This window comes from Anopheles nili, chromosome 2 (assembly GCF_943737925.1).
Source record: "Anopheles nili chromosome 2, idAnoNiliSN_F5_01, whole genome shotgun sequence".
In the NCBI taxonomy this organism is placed as follows: Eukaryota; Metazoa; Arthropoda; class Insecta; order Diptera; family Culicidae; genus Anopheles; species Anopheles nili.
The window spans coordinates 501,814-520,387 of record NC_071291.1 but is presented as its reverse complement, the minus strand read 5'-3'; the positions used below and the strand labels follow the sequence as shown (position 1 = coordinate 520,387).

General features: G+C 45.8%; 3 protein-coding genes across 3 annotated transcripts in view; all 3 read left to right on the top strand.

Annotated features, from left to right (window-relative positions):
- LOC128730974 (nuclear pore complex protein Nup88) overlaps positions 1 to 13,061 on the top strand; it is a 46,836-nt gene extending 33,775 nt beyond the window's left edge. Inside the window, exons 3-8 of the mRNA XM_053824069.1 lie at positions 7,953 to 8,078; positions 8,387 to 8,780; positions 9,162 to 9,989; positions 10,069 to 10,409; positions 12,640 to 12,888; positions 12,956 to 13,061. Of these exons, the coding sequence (XP_053680044.1) occupies positions 7,953 to 8,078; positions 8,387 to 8,780; positions 9,162 to 9,989; positions 10,069 to 10,409; positions 12,640 to 12,888; positions 12,956 to 13,022 (2,005 nt within the window). The 3' untranslated portion in view covers positions 13,023 to 13,061. The remainder of the gene's footprint in view (positions 1 to 7,952; positions 8,079 to 8,386; positions 8,781 to 9,161; positions 9,990 to 10,068; positions 10,410 to 12,639; positions 12,889 to 12,955) is intronic.
- Positions 11,004 to 12,524, top strand: LOC128730975 (opsin-1-like). Its single transcript, XM_053824070.1, has 2 exons — positions 11,004 to 11,183; positions 11,273 to 12,524. The coding sequence occupies exon 2, from the start codon at positions 11,281 to 11,283 to the stop codon at positions 12,391 to 12,393; it is 1,113 nt and encodes a 370-aa protein (XP_053680045.1). The 5' UTR covers positions 11,004 to 11,183; positions 11,273 to 11,280; the 3' UTR covers positions 12,394 to 12,524.
- A 1,066-nt stretch (positions 13,062 to 14,127) lies between the features above and the next one.
- On the top strand, positions 14,128 to 17,744 carry LOC128730976 (sarcoplasmic calcium-binding protein). The gene is made up of 5 exons (XM_053824071.1): positions 14,128 to 14,525; positions 15,474 to 15,650; positions 16,661 to 16,828; positions 16,892 to 17,032; positions 17,167 to 17,744. The coding sequence occupies exons 1-5, from the start codon at positions 14,406 to 14,408 to the stop codon at positions 17,395 to 17,397; spliced, it is 837 nt and encodes a 278-aa protein (XP_053680046.1). The 5' UTR covers positions 14,128 to 14,405; the 3' UTR covers positions 17,398 to 17,744.
- Positions 17,745 to 18,574: the final 830 nt, after the last annotated feature.

Sequence of the window (18,574 nt, the reverse complement as noted above, 5' to 3'; positions counted from 1 at the left end):
GTATGGTAATATTTGGTGCGGATGGAAAAGGATGTCACCTCCTATCTCTACGACCACCCGACCACATTCTCGCAAGATCTGTTTTATCCCTGTAAGAAGTTTCCATGGCTCATACGATTGATGGTGGTCTGGTTTTGTCCCACCAGGGCGGCATATAAAAAGTTCCTCTGCCGATTGGGACGGCAGCCCAAATTATCCTTCTCAGCCTTCCAACCGGGACGTAGAAAATGGCTCTCTCTCACCCGATAAAAAGTTAACCCCTTCCAGCGAATATTGTCACATTCGCCGATCGTGCTCTCCCTCCAGCTGAGCACGTACAAAATTGAGTAAATATTTGATAAAACTCCTATTGACAGCAGATGGGGGTAATGGCTACGACCAAACTGGGAGCAGTTATAATTTTTTTATCTCGTCCAGAACATCCTTTATTGCCGTCTACGTACATCTTTTCGTGGTGCGGTAATAACTTAGCCGTAGCATCAAACAGAGAAGAGCGTCAAAATAGGCACACGATTTATAATTATATACTGTTTCCACCGTAGAATACCGTTGCGTTCTGAATCAAACGCAATAAGTTAATGCAACAAATACGTGATATCAAGAATTTGGTTAAAATAAAAAGCCTTAAGGTGTGTTGTCTTGAAATTTTCATCCTGTTCAGTGGACGATAAAGTTATCTTCAGCGGAAGCGACATTTGCCAAATAGCTCCGCTGGTAGGCTGCAGCTTCGTTCGTTGTCGTTCGTTTTAATTGAAGACATTAGATTATTTGATCTCCGAATGCAAGTTTGCTTGAATTAATCCACGCATAACAGTAAAAATTAAAATTTACATATTTTAATAAAAATGTCGCAAACATGCTGACATCGCGCAGTCGCCTTTAATCGACCGTTCGAGTCCTGCTGAAGGACGAGCGCGCGCTGTTCGTACTCTTTCTGCCAATCAAAGAGTTGCGAATGGCTTGTGTGTGTGTGTGGGTGGGTGGGTGGGTGGGTGTACTCATTGTGGTGTTCATGTACCGCCCCATGATGGCCTACATGCGCTGGTTTGTAGGCTAATTTTTGCACAAAATTTCGCCCAAATCACACGCCTTTACTTTGCCATATTCCTGCGAATGTTTCGAGCAAATCTTGGCCATACGAGTATGAAAGAATATCTCTCTGTTCAGCACACCGTCGGGGCAAGCTTCTTCACCTACGATGCGCTCGTTTCTTGAGATTCACACGTTCGACAGGGGATGTAAAAAAGGTCGTATCTGAAGCATGTAAATCTTGATACAGAATGAATTTTAATACTTTTTGTTAAGTTTAGAAATTAACACTTTTTCGCTGCGCGAGGGTATTCGCAGCAGCCGACACGACAGTTTAAGACGTTGGGCAATCATCCAGATGCCCGGAACACACCTCGTCGACAATCAATACTGCGAAGGCGTACGACCAGGTTGGTGGTGGCAACTCTTTGCCGACGTCAGCGTTTAAGGAGGGCAAATCCACGGATTGTTTGCTGATTATGCAGTTTTGAATAAATTTTACCTTTGCTGCCGAGAGCCTTTTTTCTTCTTTAGTTTGTGTGTGTGTGTATGTGTGTGTGCTACTGGGTGGCAGGTTCAGATTAGTTCAGGATCTGTGGAGGACTGAATTTCTTCGGACTAACGGAGCCTAATTGATGCCTGGCGTTGAAAATGTGGCAAAAAAATGTATCACCGCTAAGTCTTGTGGAATGGTTTATAAATTGTTTCCTCACTTCGGCCGGAGATCAAAAATATGCGGTCAAATAACTGAAACAAGTAGATCCCATTTACACTCTGCGGCAGCACGGTGGCAAATTCATTCATCGGATAACTTGCCGTGGCGATTTTCGCGCTCATTGGCGAACTTCTCACACTGTGCTAGAAAGGGCTTGAAGAATATTCAAACAGAGATTCAAACACCTCGGCTTAATTTCACTACACCGGCAATAAGCGTCGTAACAAACGCGGATTATCAGCCATCGGAAGACGGCAGAGCGTTGTGGAAAATCGAGCGGCGCGACTGGAGAGTGGAAAAGACATTACCGCCCCTTCCAGCAGCAACAAATCCAACGGGTTAAGGCAACCCTCTCCGGTGTGCTCCAGTGGCTGGAGTGGTGGGATAATTTTAAATTTTTATTGTCACCGATTTGGTTTCATTACTTTGGTTGTTGGCTTATCTCCGCCGGCGCAGAAGTCCGCGCCACCATTCGCTAAAAGGCGCGCCATCGCCATTATCGACCACAACAACCCCGCCGAAGCGGGAGGTGAGTTTTAATGGCGAGCACTATCGACGAACCTGACACGTTTTCCCTGCCGTCCGTGAAATCGACACCCACGGCTGAAGCCAAGTGGGCTGCCACGACAGAAAGTGTTGTGCCGGAATTAAAACGGGCTAACACTCGTCCTTTCAGGTCCTTCGTCTATTGCCCCGTTGAACGGGCTTACCTTCAGTCTGAACGAATGACGAACAAGAGATAATAATCGTTCGGCTGTGTTTTCGCTGAAAAATGATCACGATTATTGCACCGTAATATCGTTACCGGTACTCCGCTTTATGAGATCCAACACCAAAGGAAGAAGTTGATAGCTTTCGCGCTATTGGTATTGAAAACGGTGTTTGATTAATTTTTTACGACTATTATTATTGTCACTACCTGAGTAAAAAAGGCCATCCGTAAGACTGTTTCTTAATGATGGACAATTTCGCTAATGCTTACGCTAGAATGCGGGATGCCCAAGCGCGAATTTCGAGGTTTTTGGAGACTCGTTTGATTTACAAACCGTGTTGTTGCTATTTTTTAAATTATTGCTATTTTCTGCTCAGTAACTTTTATGAAAATAGTGCTTAAATCAAATTGGACTGATCCTTGATTTGTGTAGTAAACAATGATCGTCGTATCGTATGTTGAAGAATGCTTCACAAAATTCCAAGATAAAAATAGTTCTTATTTCAAAAATCTTGATTTTTTTTTTCACTCGCTGTTATTGGTATATTTTACAACGGTACAGCATGGCATTGTCTTTTTAATTATGTCAAACTTACCAGCTCCAGATGCTCTCATCTTCATCCATTGCTAAGCTTACCCTTCACGGCGAGGAACTAAACCGCTGCTTGTCGTAGTTTTATTTTGAACATTTTTGGCATCTTTCCTCTACCATTGCTTAGCATTCACCGCAGCCTAAATCGAGGGAAATTAGCGTATCAACATAAATTTTGCCTTACCAGCGAAAAGAAAATATACTAATGCTCTCTGCCGGATTTTCTACGCCGGACCCCAAACGTTAGTTTGAAATCGGGAACAACCTTTCTCAGATGTTGGTGGTGCTGGTTCGCGTACAGCGTTTAACAAAAAACATATTTCCCCTCGGTGGAGGTTGCATTAGAGAAAGCGTCCGTAACCGCCCGGTTACCGTTTGTCTCTCACTCAAAACCACGAAGTACATCTAACCCTTTTGGATTCGGCTCGCAAAGAAAAATCTGTCCACGCACATCGATGTAGGTGTTGGCAAACCCTCACGTTAACCAACATCGAATCCATGACCACTATTTACCCAAGCAAAAACATAAGCACGACATGGCATAAGAAGAACTAAAACCAGCGGCCACTCGCCCGCGCCGAAGAATATGCCACTAGGGTTTACCAGCAAAAAATCCCTTTACAATAGGCGCATAAAAAATCCAGTTAACTACAAGAAACGCTATAATGCTCCATGCGCCCCTAAGTTTGTAGTCTTGCTATAAGTTCGTTCGCTATGTTCTGCGCTATCTTGCGGCTATTCTGCCGTGTCTCTGAGACCCGCACACGTGCACACTAACTTCAACACAAGACTTCCTGCCACCCTGTGGAAGGCACTTTCTGCAGATCTATTTTTTTTGCGTTTAAATCTCTCAAACATCATAATTCCTATATTTTAATGTGTGCATATTTTAAGCGGATACGATTTCATACAAATTCCCTTAATCGCATGACCGTCAACGTTGTTTCAGTCATTCTGGTTGGCGCACGAGATGCTCATTCTCCTCAATCTCACCGTCCGCCGTTACCCTTTGTCGCTGTAGAAAGATGCGCAATTGTCCCGGCTAACCGACCAACCAACTGACCTAACCGAAAAGAATTAGAGCGGTATGAGATCCCCTATTGAGGAGGACAACGGCAAGTGGGGTTGGTGAAGTTTTTTTTTCTATTTATTTATCATCCTCCAAACCCTGGCTGTTGAATCCGCGTCATGAGCCTCCTGCTTCCGTGGTCGAAATTTCGTTTATAATATTTTCAGTAGCTCGAGTTGCCATCATGAGATTAAAATATATGCACACACACACACAAACACATATTTATCTCGCTTTCTGCCGGTGCGATCCGCTTGCCAAATATGTCTCGACTCGTGGTTTTCCTGTTTTATATCCCAAAAAAACGAATTAAAAAACAACTAAGTACCTTGAACAAAATGAAAAACCCACGAATATCGCTTCCTTTCAAGGGGAGAAAAAATTTTCGCTAATACGCCCGAGCATCCCGAGAAAGTCAGTAGTAGAAATATGTCCTCGAACATGTATGCTCTTGAGTCTCTCTTAAGTCTAGAAAGGGTCAACCTGCTCACCGTTACGCACCCGGTTCCATCTGTTCGGAAGGCGTCAAACGGGAATAATTACATCAGCTTTGTATTCATTTTCAGTTGTGTTTCAAAGTTAGAAATGAGCATTAAAAGTTATTTTTTTCCACTCTACGATCCACAAATTCACTCGATATCCAAAGGGCTCGCGAGTCAAATCGTTAAAATCCGAAATGGCGAAGCGTACGATCCCGATGGTTGATTTTTCTACCGTACATGCTGTACTAACTTTGTATGTATGTTTAATTTTAATCCTTGCGTAATTTTTTTCATTGCACTCTTCGTTTCCTCGCAAATGTATGTGTGTTCGAAATGGCAATGATGAAAGCGTCCGTTTTGCAACACGAAACGCCACGAATGTGTATTAAATTTGACTTTGGCGCTGAAAGGTTAATGGAAGTCGTATGGTAAGCGGTTCCAGTATGTTCCTTTTTCTCCGTACGGCTTCCTCCGAAGGGACATCGTGATCGTGCAAGTGGTCGAAGCGGATTTCGAGGGCATAAGAGGCTTTGTTCAATTCAAGCATGTAACTAATACTTTTTTTACTTTCGTTGTATCGCAAATTTTTCGTTTTTCCTTTTGCAAAAAAAAAACGTAAGACAAAACGTCGGCAATCTATGTCGTATGCAGGGAACCCAAACTAAGGGCTGAAGCCAGAGATTGTTTTATTGCTAGCCTGCGAATCGGTACCGTACACCAAACTCACGACTCATCCTGGCTGCTGGCTGTATCTGCACGTATATGCACATGTATTTCGTACAATTCGGCGATGATTTCATTCCCGATGTCGACGGCCAACCGCCGGAGGATGACCTGTGCGATGGCACTTGTACTTTTCAAGTTTGGGGAATTAGGGATACAAATGAATATTAACGTGTGCGGAACGGGTCTATCGCAATGGCGCTAGCGCGCCACCCATGTTGCGAAATCTACTCCGCTTTGATTAGCCGCGGTCCATAAGTGTTAGGTTGTAGATCAGCCCCCAGAATGGAACTGGACCGGGGAACTAAGGACTGCAGCACTGGTCGGAGCGAGGGAAAAGAAAGAAAGGCGGCATGCGAGCCGTTTGTCCGCCTCTGGACGGACGGTTTTGGTCGTTATCGTTTTTCTCGGCGGTCTTATGGGAGATGGTAGTACTTTTTAATTTTACTAAATTATAATATACCCTTTTCTCTCGTGTCTCCCGCGAGTCCGAGATACGAAAGAGTTCTATTCGGCTCTTTTTTTTTCGTTCAACCCCATAACGTTACTGCTTTTCATACGTGAATTACAATGCGATGGCGGCGGAGCGGTAGTAGGACGAACTCGATTTTTATTTTTCGTGCAAATCTGCGGCAGCAAGCTGCATGAAAGATGGGAACAAATTGGCTTGCGGAATATAATTCCTGCGTCTTTTTTTCCTTGCTGTTTGAGCTGCTGAGCAATATATTATATTTAAAACTGCTCCATGGGAAGATTTGGAATATATATATATATATATATATATATATATATATATATATATATATATATATAATCACGCAACACTTCTCCCGCTCCGTACGGAGAACACTATCTACTCATTTAGAGAGCACTATTTGCTGAAGGTATTTTTAAGCTATGGAACAGTTTGACCTCTCGAACCGTACATTAACTCTTTCTTACGCATTGCAGCACGATTTACGTCGTGATGGTTTTGGTAATTAATTAACAAACAAAAAACTTTCAAACACATGGGTGTTCTATACATTTTCTTGAATGTGGCAAATGAGCATCTTTTTTTTTGGTTGGTACGAGTTTGGTCGTGTTTTTTTGCGCGATATAAATTACGGTACGAATGATATCCTTCTTGATATCAGTATCAAGCAAAATGCTAATCGACACCAGTTGTGTGCGGTTTTCCAGTCGCGTTGAAAAGGGTTAAACAATGTAAACAGCTAGCCCACGTGCTAGCCGTCGGTTGGTAACGGACGAGCATGCAAAAAAAAATACATCCAAAAAACAAATCGGACCATCCCGTGTTCCCTCGCGAGTGTCAAATAAACGGACGCAAATGTACAAGTGATGTTTTCTTCGTGTTTGATGGCGCCACCGGTTGGGCCATGCACCGAACCAACAGCAATCCTACTCACCACCCTTCGGGTTCGGGACGGTGCAGTTTCCAACCACTTAGCGCCAACGTGAAGCGAAGGGATCCCACCGTTTGGAACCGCGACGAAACGGACGCCTCTCGACGGTGGTAGGGCTGAGCGAAATCGCAAATAATACCGACCCGAGCCTCAAATGGAGCAAATTTGTTTCCACACCCCACACGTGGAAATGAAGGCCGCATATGGCACGTAGCATGAAGGGGGGGGGGGGGAGGGGGGAGGGGGCGAGCGAGGAGGTGAGGAAGGTCCCGGAAAAGGATTATACAGTACCGCGGAATGTTTATAGATTTTTATTTACATTTAAATTTATAAATTAATTTGAAGAAAATGCAAAATACATGTAGGAAACCGGCGCGGGTGTGTGTTCCGGAGAAAAGTTTTCGATTTATTTGCGTTCCCGCAGTGTTCTGCTGGATGATGGTGAGCGACCCAGTAGTGCCAGACAGGCAGCCAGGTTGGTTGGCAAGCCCTATCGCTCCTCTAACCAAGCGCCTTGGTGAACCGAACGAACAGCAGTACGCGCCCTATTGCCCGCGCCTGTCACCGTCACCATTGTAGCAGTAGCAGTTCGGTGTGGTTTGTGGAGAAAAGTGCGCGAGCAGCACCCATTTCGGCACTTGGGTTCATAATTTTCCCTTTGATATCAAACGGTAGTTGGCCGCGGCCGCGGCCGTGGCATCTCACCAAACCCCCCGTTCGGGGGCCTTTTTGGTGGTGCACGAGTGCGGTTGTCGTTGGAAGCCGTCGAGGAAGGATTTTCCCCCGATGGTGTGTTGCAACAACGCGTACAAAGAACGCTTCTCTGGCGACACGATTTGTGGGGATTAATATAAGTCGTGGGTATATTTATGTGTTTACACGCGGTTTGGTTGAGTTCGTCGCGGGTTTGTGTTTGCTCCTTGTACCTTTCGGAGAGATTACGATTCAATGCTTCTTCCGCCCGCGCGCCGATCAACCATTTTTTATTAAATTTGCTCTTTGCAGCCAATAACACAGCACATAGATGGTATTTTGGCCGAAAGTTTTAATTAGCTTGCTCCAGGTTTGCGTGTCTCCCACGGATTAGCGAACGATTTATTCCACCGTCCCTGGCGAAAACACACACACACGCTGGTGCATTAATCAATATCCGCCTGAAGTCAAGCACACCACACACCTTACTCAATTATTATCTCACACTCTCTCTCTCTCTCTGTTCCACAGCGCCTACAATCTCGATGAGCATCTATTTACCGAGAGTGCAACGCTGGAGTTGTTGCAGATCCGCTGGCATCCGGCATCGCCGACGGATTCTCATTTGCTTGCACTGCTTTCGGACAACTCGATAAGGTAGGTGAGAACGGAAGCCCCCAGGAGAGACCCGAACCTCGGAATGCATTGTAGAAAACCTCAAAAACCCCGCACCGAACCATTTTCTGTCAGCACACGCGGCCAAAACACCCTACAACGTCGGTGCATTTCTGCTGCTATGGTTGATCCGGCACGATGACAACGATGATTACGAGTACGGGAGAAGCCAAGTGGCCAGCCACCCGGATCCCGGTCTATCCCGATTTCGGGGTGGACTCGCAAGGAGAGCTTCGAAAAGAAAAAAAAATAATCACCCGTAATTGCCTATTTTCCCTTCGCGTTTGCAGGGTATACGACGTGGACTCGTTGCGGCATGTATGGCGCATTGGACCGACACCAACACCGCAAACCGTCATCGGAACCACCGGTGGTGGTGGCCAGTCGAGAGGCGGCCTACACGCTCCTGCGGGCATCGCCGGATCGCCAGGGACAGGACCACCGGCCGGAATCACCTCGAAGCTCGCCTATCTCAACAGTCTGGGCGATACGGCTGTTGATTTTGACATCGCACCGCCACGTGTGGTTTCTTCCGCCGCCGGTGCAACGAGCTCTATCGGCGGCGACGCAACGTTCTCGCCGACAACGATCCTGTCAGCGACGACGACGACGACGACGTCGTTGTCCTCAACGGCCACCACAGCGAAGCCGCTCACTGTTCCGAAGGACAACGCCCTGATGAACGTAGGTGTTTCTGTTCGCCGATTGGGTGTGTCGGGTCCGGTTGGTCTGTTTACTTTCTCCCAGGCGCATTTGCGTGCGGAATGCGATTTTATGCGTCCCAACCATCGATGCGCTCGTATCGTGCAAGGGGCGCCGAATAGACCGAATAGGTGGGACGTGTCACAGAAAATCATCATCGGCTCCGGTGCATCGGTGAGGGTGTGTCAGCATGTCGCATCCTGATCACCCAGGCACCGGGACGGGCTGATCTTTCTGCGTGTGTGTATACTACCACTCGCCCATCCCAGGGACCCCACCAAAAACCCTCCACAAAAAGCTCAACCTTCGCTAATGCGCCTCCCTTTTTTCATTCGGCACCATTCATTCGTTTCCGAACGGCAGGATTCTTTGATCGGCGAGAGGAATAAAAAGTGCGCCACTGCAGGCTCGAAAGTGGAATGGCCGATAGTGATACTGCGGGGTGACGGGAACGTCTATGTACTTTGCGCCGGCATCGACACCAATCGACCGAGGCTGCAGGGGCCGATTTCGATTCAACCGCAGGTGGACGACAACTACGGGCTGGATTCGTGCTCGCTCATCGTCATCCCAACGCTGCCACCGACGGTCATCATTGCGGAGAGCACGGGCAAAACGCATCACGCGCTGTTCCTCGAGGAACTGTGTCCCCTCGAGCGGTCCCAGTCCTCCGACGTGGACAGCTATCTGACCGTGCACCCGAGCGAGTGGTACCTGCACGTATTGGAAACGGTCGAACTGGAACTCGGCCTGCCAAGTGTTGCGGAAACGCAGGCATCCAAGTCCTTCGCCTGCCCGTTGCATCTCAAACGGGACACGCTGAACGAGGCGCGCTATTTCGCCTACCACAATGCGGGATTGCATGCCGTCACGCTGGACTTTACGCGCTCGCTACACGAGTTTGTGGAGCAGCAGGAGGGCGTGGACGATCTCAACGTGCTCGAGAAGTATCCCTTGTTCAGCTCGAACAGCCGGGCCGAATACGTCGTCTGCACGAAGGCGCTCCAGAATGCCATCACAAATGCGGTGCTCGGGTTCACACTGCTTCAGTCTCCGTCCGGGTTGGTGCTGTTCCTCGCGTCCGGCCAGGTCGTTTCGCTGGATCTTATCACCGATCACAGCTTGATTCGCAAGTGGCCGCTCACCGAGACGCACAAGAAGACCGGTTCCTCCGAATCGCCCATCAAAAACGTAAGCATTGCACCGCTAGGTACCGCTGTGTTGGTTGCTGGTAATACCGTGTGTGTGTGCCATTTTTGTTTCTTCCTAGATGCTGAAAGACTCATTCCAGAAGCGCATCCAAATGGTGCTTAGATCGGGGCTCACGCAGCCCATCCTAAAGCTGGACCAGACCGCTGAGCCAACACCGCAGGAAGCGTTCGAATTGTTGACGCAGGCCACGCGAATGCTCCGCGAGAACTGTTTCGTGCGGCACGAAAACGCACGCCAGGAAATCGAAAAGCGTGGCCATGTCCTCAGACTGCTCAAGCAGCAGCAACTGAGCGATATCGAAGAGCTGCAGGCTGAGAAGCAGCAAATACGCACCACGGCCGAGCGTCTCGCGGAAACCTACGAAGACTTGTGCGACAAGCAGACCGCACTTTTCAAGCGGTAAGTAGAGCTAATGAATTTAAAGAACCTAATGAATTTAAACCTAGCGCTTTTCCCCTTCACGATGTATATGCTACTGGCGCGATAACAAGGTCGCAGAGCAAAGGAAATACCATTGCAGTAGTACGCACAAGGAGGTGTACTTGAGCTACATTTAAGATCTATTGTAACTCAATTATCATCGTGTAAAAGCTGCGAAAAACTAGTTTATACAGGGGTGTCAAACATAGAAGGATATTTCCACGGTTTTATGTCTGCAATTAATTTGTGCATCAAATTCAATTCGGTGCATTTGAGCGTTGAGAAGATTTTTCAATTATCCAATTTCGATCGCGAAAATGCACCGTCAAGTTGATTACGATTCCTTCCACTCTTTGATGACGATTGCGGCTTGATGCTTTTGTTATCAGCCTCGGTGGGTGTTGCAGTAAACCTTCGGCATGCATATGACATTACTCCACGCACTAGGAAAATTGCAATCTGCTGTATCGTCCTTTTAACTCAATTAGTCGCGATACTTCTTTGGCGCGAACCAAGAAAAATGACCTATAAAAGGTGCCCCTCGAACGCTGGACAAATCGAGTCGTTCTTGGTTCTTTGCAGCCGTTGCAACGTTAGCTTACACCGTAAGTCTGAAGTAGTTCGAGTAACATCGATTTTCTTCAGCTTATTGGCTCTGAAGCGAAAAGTCACAAGTGTGTGTGTTTCACAACAATTACCTACGCCGGCATTAACAATATCAAGTGCAATAACAAGTGAAATCGTCCCATCTTGGTAAGACACGTTGTTGTCGCCAGAAATTTTGTTTTTTGTAAGTAATCGCTTCTCGTGCCCTTACGGCTATCGCTTCTCTCTCACTGCAGTAACGATAATGGCAGCCTTCGTTGAGCCACATTTCGATGCCTGGACGCAGGGATCCGGAAACATGAGCGTGGTGGACAAGGTACCACCGGAGATGCTCCACATGGTGCATCCCCACTGGAACCAGTTCCCACCGATGAATCCGCTGTGGCACTCGATCCTGGGTTTTGCTATCTTCATGCTTGGAATGATTTCGATGATTGGTAACGGTTGTGTGATGTACATCTTCACGAACACCAAGTCACTCCGAACCCCTTCCAACCTGTTGGTGGTCAACTTGGCCTTCTCCGATTTCTTCATGATGTTTACCATGGGACCGCCGATGGTGATCAACTGCTGGCACGAGACCTGGGTGTTTGGCCCATTCGCCTGTGAGCTCTATGCCATGCTTGGATCACTGTTCGGCTGCGCCTCGATCTGGACCATGACCATGATTGCGTTTGACCGATACAACGTCATCGTCAAGGGTCTCGCGGGCAAGCCGATGACCAACAACGGAGCTCTGCTGCGAATCTTCGGTGTGTGGGTCTTTGCCCTGTTCTGGACCCTAGCCCCGCTGTTCGGATGGAACCGATACGTCCCGGAGGGCAACATGACCGCATGCGGTACCGATTACCTTACACAAACGTGGCTGAGCCGCTCGTACATCATCATCTACGCCATCTTCGTGTACTGGTTGCCTCTGTTGACCATCATCTACTCGTACACCTTCATCCTGAAGGCTGTGTCTGCCCACGAGAAGAACATGCGCGAACAGGCCAAGAAGATGAACGTCGCCTCGCTGCGCACCCAGGAAGCTCAGAACACCAGTACCGAGATGAAGCTGGCCAAGGTCGCCCTGGTCACCATCTCGCTGTGGTTCATGGCCTGGACTCCGTATCTGGTCATCAACTTCACCGGCATCTTCAAGGCTGCACCGATCAGCCCACTGGCTACCATCTGGGGCTCGCTGTTCGCCAAGGCCAACGCTGTGTACAATCCGATTGTGTACGGCATCAGCCACCCGAAGTACCGTGCTGCCCTGTACCAGAAGTTCCCGTCGCTGTCCTGCCAGGACGCGCCGGCTGATGACGGGCAATCGGTGGCTTCTGGGGCGACGCAGGCCTCCGACGAGAAAGCTTAAGGACTGAATGGATAGAGAGATCCTACCATTGACTCGCGACTGCATGACAAAACTGTTTAGTATTTTAGTTTGAAGAAGCAATAAACTTTTTTACGTCCGTCGGTTCTACAACTAGCGGACGAGGAAGTGAACATGAAGTCATTTTACTGGGTTTTATTGTTTTCAATAGAATAGTAAGAGTGCCAATTGTGTGACTAATCGATGCACCTTTTATTTTGTCTATCATCCCCCTTCAACACGAAACAGGGCCCAGGAAGTAGTACGCTTGGCTACGTTGCGTCTGCCCAAAGGATCCTTCTCCGAGAAGCAGTTCACCGAAAAGATCGAAAAAATCAGCAAGTCGGTAAAGGTTCTCCAGAAAAGCGTCGACCAAGCAAAGCAGAAGACCGCAACGCAGCAGATTCAATTGGAATCGAAAAAGAAAAGCTCAAAAGAAAAGACGTTTACCCTGCCGGTCAAACAAGAACAAATAATCAAGCAGATTATTGGCGAAATGTGAGTAGCATGAACGTTCGGTTCCGATTGACAGCATACTCCAACGTACGTTTGTAATCCATTGCAGGTATACCCAAATCGACGGAAATGTACAGGACGTTAAGAAGATAAACAGCATCCTTAACCTGTCCTAGTGTTCAGCACACGTCGTGCATCATTTTAGCTTATAAACGTCAACGTCGGTATTTTACGGCATTGTTATATTTCTTTCAATAAATCGATTCTCATTGAATATTGACTTTACTCACTAACATTAGTTCAATCTTGATTACTCTGTGATAAAACAACGTGTTTTGTGCGACATCCACCCACTGAAAACGGAGTTGGTGCTACGGAAACTGGATTGCGTTATTTGAATTTTACCGCCATTGCTTTTAGCGCCATCTGTGGGAATGTTATTGATGCTATAGTTCAGATACTGACATTTAGGCTGCTTCTACTCTCTCCTCTTAGGATATAATTCGAATATTATTTTAAAAAACGGAATAATCAACAGTATCTACAAATCATCACATATTATTCAAATCAAACATTGTTCAAGAAGCTATAGTTATTACTTATTTTTCTTGCCACCAATGCTCTGAGCATTGCTCGATAAATTAGGTCTTATAAGCGTTCTTATTAAATATAGTCTCATGGTAAAAACATCGTATGATTTTCATTTGTTTTTTTTTCAGAATTATCAAAAATGTCACTACTACGCTAGATGTTATTTCATGCTTGTAAATAAATTAGTGTAGTTTATAATTCTACAATAACCGAATCTCGTTAGGATTGATCTATTCTTTACGTATATAACTGAGAGTGCAATACTCAGCAAAATAATGACCCGGTAGCAACCTCTGAGGGACAGAGAAAGAAGAACTATAACTTCATTTTGCACACTAGGAAAAGTACCAGCTCACTTTTTAAAGTTTATTATTATCAAATCTAAATTTGTATTTGTAAAACCATTTGTATCATAATTTCAGTTTGTTTGCTTTCTGTGCACTTAACTGCATAGAATAATTAACAACCAAAGGCAACAAAACGCTAACGCATTAAAATTTTTAAATTCAGCGAAATCTTTACTAACGACTACGACCACTGTGTCAACGCATAATCTGCCGGCCATTTGCTGGAGTTCCAGAGATAGGGCTATCTGACACTCGGTAGCGCAACAGAGAAACAGCACAGGACGGTGGAAATGAAACACGAGAGAAAAATTCAAATTCGTCGTCATTTCCAGTTTGGTGCGTGTTTTCTGTCTACATGTAGCGGGGTTCTGTCTGCTACAACTCTTTATTCGCAGTTTTCTTTTCTTTTCCACACGTGGAATACTCTGTGAAGATAAATTCAACAAGCACTTACGCCGATCGCATATTCGAAACAAAGAAATCATTGATAGATACGGATTGTACAAATCAAAAATACAGTTTGCGGTGAAAGGTCTCCAGTGCGTGCGTACATCGTAATCATTTGTGTTTGGTTTCTGGTGGTTCCAGCATAGAGTAAAAAATCTACACTTTCAAAATAAAATGTCTTTCGCATTCTTGCAAAGCCATGGCCGAAAGGCTCTGGTAGTTATGATTGAGCGCCAGTTTCGCGCTATGTCCTCAGCATTGGCCATTCCAAAGTCTTCAACAGCACCGGTGAAGGTAAAGTTCGTTCCCTCTATAAAATCGACTTGAACGGCCTAGGGCGTAAAGCAAAAAAAACAATCGCAAAGCAACAAAGCGCGTGTGACGAGGTTCACGTAGTCCCGAAAATACGCAGCCAACAGTTGCACTCATGGCTTCACATAAATTCTGCACCGCGCAGAGCATAAGCATGCGCATTAAGAACCTCTTCAGCTTAACTCAATGCAAGAGGTATGAGGCTGAAAACGATTTCTCTCCAATCGTTTGAATCTCGGACTGGTGGCCTTCACCAACGAGTCACCAAATACAAAAAAACGAAACCTTTCAAGGCACACACAAAAAGCATGCACCGCTTGTCGCGTAAGCGCTGCATTAAAGAGAAAACATGTTAATTCAGGCACCAGCAGCATCCCTTTTGTCGAATGTTATGTCATGCAGTTCCCATCGGTGCATATGCTGGGCGGCGTGACTGCTAGGCACATGATTTATGACAACCGAGCCGGAGACATGCACCGGCGAACATAGGCAAGTGGGTTTTTTGTCGGTTTCATGCCGAAAAAGCTATATCGATCGACCTCATAGTTGAAGGTTTCCCATTTAATCATGCATCGAAATCTTCGCATCGATAAGGTGCATCTGTGTGGGAATTCCGTGGCGGCAGACTCTGTAAATGGGGCTTCGCTTGCCCTAATTATGCTTCCCTACATTAACGTAGCCCACGGTAGGATGGATTTGTATGTTGACAGGGTGATAATAATTTCTATGTGCGCGCTGCAACGCTACCATGTGTAGTGCGACCCTTTACGTTACCTTTTCTTCGCAAACAACCTACCCGTGCCGTTCCGAAGGGTAGTTAGATTAGAAGTGTCTCCATGTTCGAAGAAATGGTCTCTTTTACCTGTCTGCCTGCTGTAAATGTGTTACCACCTATTGGGTTTGACCCTACGATTTTTTCCTACTTTTCAGACGAGCGAGCAACAGAACTTCTTCAAGGATATCCAGCTCTGGAACGGCTTTTTGACCGCTTCGGTTCGGCAGTACTCGAAAAAAACAGCTGCCCCGGAACGCGCCTACAACAGTGACGACGAATCGGATTCGGATGACGAGCGTGAAACTCCACGTCAACAAAAACGCAAAGAACGGGTACGTACAATAGACCGCCGGTGATCATGACCCTGAGGATCTCAAGGCAAAAGAGAGGGCATCTCGAAGCAATAGAGCCAAGAGACCCCAAGGTTTTCCTACGTCGACGAAGGCAACCAAGCCTCTTACAAAGTCTCCCTAAAAACCAATGCAATCCCGACTTCGGCGAGGATCACGGCTCGACGGCTGATCGAGCGGCTCATTCTCAAAATATCGATAGCTTGCGCGATCTCTGTGTGTCTACGCACATTTTTGACCGATCAAGAGACAGCGGTTGTCTGCCTGTTCCAGATCTTCTCGTGTTTTGCGTTTCGTAATTCTTTCTTTTCATTTTTTGGCCTCAGCCAACCAGTTCGTGGGGATCGTTATCAAGCGTGGTTAGAAACCGGCCAGCGAACCACAAACAACGGCATGCACACGCGCACGTGCATGGTTGTAGTTGTGAGTAAGTTTTGGAAGTGATCCCACGAATGGAGCGCACTTTTGGGGAGCAGATGATTGCAGCAATTTTGAATGTTCAGATGTAAATCTAGTGGGCCAAATTGTGTCTTTTTGTTTTCAGTTTTCAGCCCTCGATTCGCTTCAGGTTTAGCTGAATGACGATGATTCGTCGTTCACGAATGAAGCTGCATGAAAGACCCCCCTTAATCTCTTGTTACCGAAAGCGGTGCCCTTAGTTCGCCCTTCTGTCTTTTGGACATGCGCCCAGACGCTACGATGCATTGGCGAAATGATTATCAGTTTCACTTCCAAGTATAATGGGGAACGCAAAAAAAAAACGAACTAGCACACTGCTTGACTACCGAATGGAGACATTAACAGTACATATTCTATCAAACGTTCTTTTAACTATCAGTATGTTGACTTCAGTGTTGCCACTAATCGATCATTTGATCATTTTTATGCAGGTCTTTCAAGTACCTGAAAGGAACACGGTATTTTCGATAACATAATCCGCATGCCGCCTACATACTTCAGACTAATTCATTCGTTTTATTCGCTTTCTTCAGGGCAACTCCGAGTTCTGGCGTCGCAAAATGCGCACCCTGCACGGTGTTCTAGATGTTAACAAGGATGGTGTCATCTCGTACGACGATTTTATGCTGCTGACCGAGAAATTTGCTTCTCTGGGTCATTTGGATGCCAAGGCAAAGAACGAATTTCGTGACATTATGCGGGTATGCAAGACGGCGTATATTTTAATTCTATCACATCAGCACTAACCTTTACCTGTTCCCTAGATTACCTGGGAGCAGCAGTGGGGAGAAATCACCCCCTACAACCTTGTTACCGTCGAGCAATACTTAACCGAAATGCACCATGTCGTGAACGATAAGGATCTCAAAAAGAAAGTGCATCGCTTTTTGCCCTACCTGTACAAGGTAAGCTATTCATGTGATCTCCCACAATCCTTCACAACTTGAGGCGTCTTTATCCGAAAGAAAAAAGCGTCAACATCTTTCCTTGATATGCTAAAAAAAATAGCGTTTTGATTTATCGCAACCTTTCACCACAGGCGGTAGACAAGGATCGGTCTGGATCGATATCACTCACGGAGTTCAAGCTGTTCTTCCGCTGCTTGGGCCTGACGGAGGAGAATGCAGCCGTTTCGTTTGCAGTGATCGACAAAAACGGAGATGGACAGATTACGCTAGACGAGTTTGTGAAGCTGGGTAAGGATTTCTTTGTGAGCGAGAAGGAATCGCATGTCTCGCGAATGTTTTGGGGTCCTTTGGTTGATCACTAAAATGGAAGTGTCTGTGCAAGCGTGACTTCTAGTTCCACGCAAAAGTACACTGCCTGAAGACATTCTTATTTTTCGCTCGACTTTCGATTTACCAAGCCCGAACATACGCTGATGCAACTGATCTTATTATTTAGTCATAGAAAAATAAGCGCTTTGGAGCGAGTGTTGAAGATGAATACTGATATGTCGCTCAGTTTCGTTTCCATCGTTCTCAACTGTACTAAAAATCGTCTATGTTTCACAAGAAATATTTGCACTCAGACCAGGTTTGACACGAATCTTTGTGTCATCAATTTGAAAGTGATGATTGGAAATTGTTGTAAGCGCAATTGAGTGGAATGTATGCGAAATTGATTGTGATAGAAGAATAAAGCGTATTTTAAATACAAAATCGAATTATTGTTTCATATGAACTGTGATCATCTTGTAGGGATGGCTGCCGTTTGAGTTCAACTTAGTCGCATCATTATGATAATTACTACATCGCCAGTTCGCTTTCATTCATTCACTCCACTCTTTTAGATTTCATATTCTACCTTGTGCCTTTGCCTGAATATAATTAGTATTTTAAAGTGAAAATACTTGCTGGAGGTAAACGAGTACTGGTATACCGGCTTCTAGGGTAATGGTTTTGTTGCAATCGTGGTTGTACTAGGAGATTTAGTAAAAGTACCATCTATAGTAGTTTTCTCCGTAGACTTTGTTGTGGTGCTATTAATTGGAGTTGTTTTGTCCGTAGATTTTGTAACGGTGCTGCTAATCGGTGTAGTTTTTTCTGTAGATCTGGTAATAGTACTATTATTCGGTGTAGTTTTTTCCGTAGATTTTGTGACGGTACTGCTAATCGGTGTGGTTTTTTCCGTAGATCTGGTAATAGTACTATTATTCGGTGTAGTTTTTTCCGTAGATTTTGTGACGGTACTGCTAATCGGTGTGGTTTTTTCCGTAGATCTGGTAATAGTACTATTATTCGGTGTAGTTTTTTCCGTAGATTTTGTGACGGTACTGCTAATCGGCGTAGTTTTCTCTGTAGATCTGGTAATAGTACTATTATTCGGTGTAGTTTTGTCTGTAGATTTTGTAACGGTGCTACTAATCGGCGTAGTTTTCTCTGTAGATCTGGTAATAGTACTATTATTCGGTGTAGTTTTGTCTGTAGGTTTTGTAACGGTGCTAC

Coding starts and splice junctions, on each gene's coding strand:
- LOC128730975 (XM_053824070.1), top strand. CDS start 11,281: ATGGCAGCCTTCGTTGAGCCACATTTCGATGCCTGGACGCAGGGATCC.
- LOC128730976 (XM_053824071.1), top strand. CDS start 14,406: ATGTCTTTCGCATTCTTGCAAAGCCATGGCCGAAAGGCTCTGGTAGTT. Junction 14,526..15,473: donor CTTCAACAGCACCGGTGAAG/GTAAAGTTCGTT, acceptor CCTACTTTTCAG/ACGAGCGAGCAACAGAACTT. Junction 17,033..17,166: donor TTTTGCCCTACCTGTACAAG/GTAAGCTATTCA, acceptor CTTTCACCACAG/GCGGTAGACAAGGATCGGTC.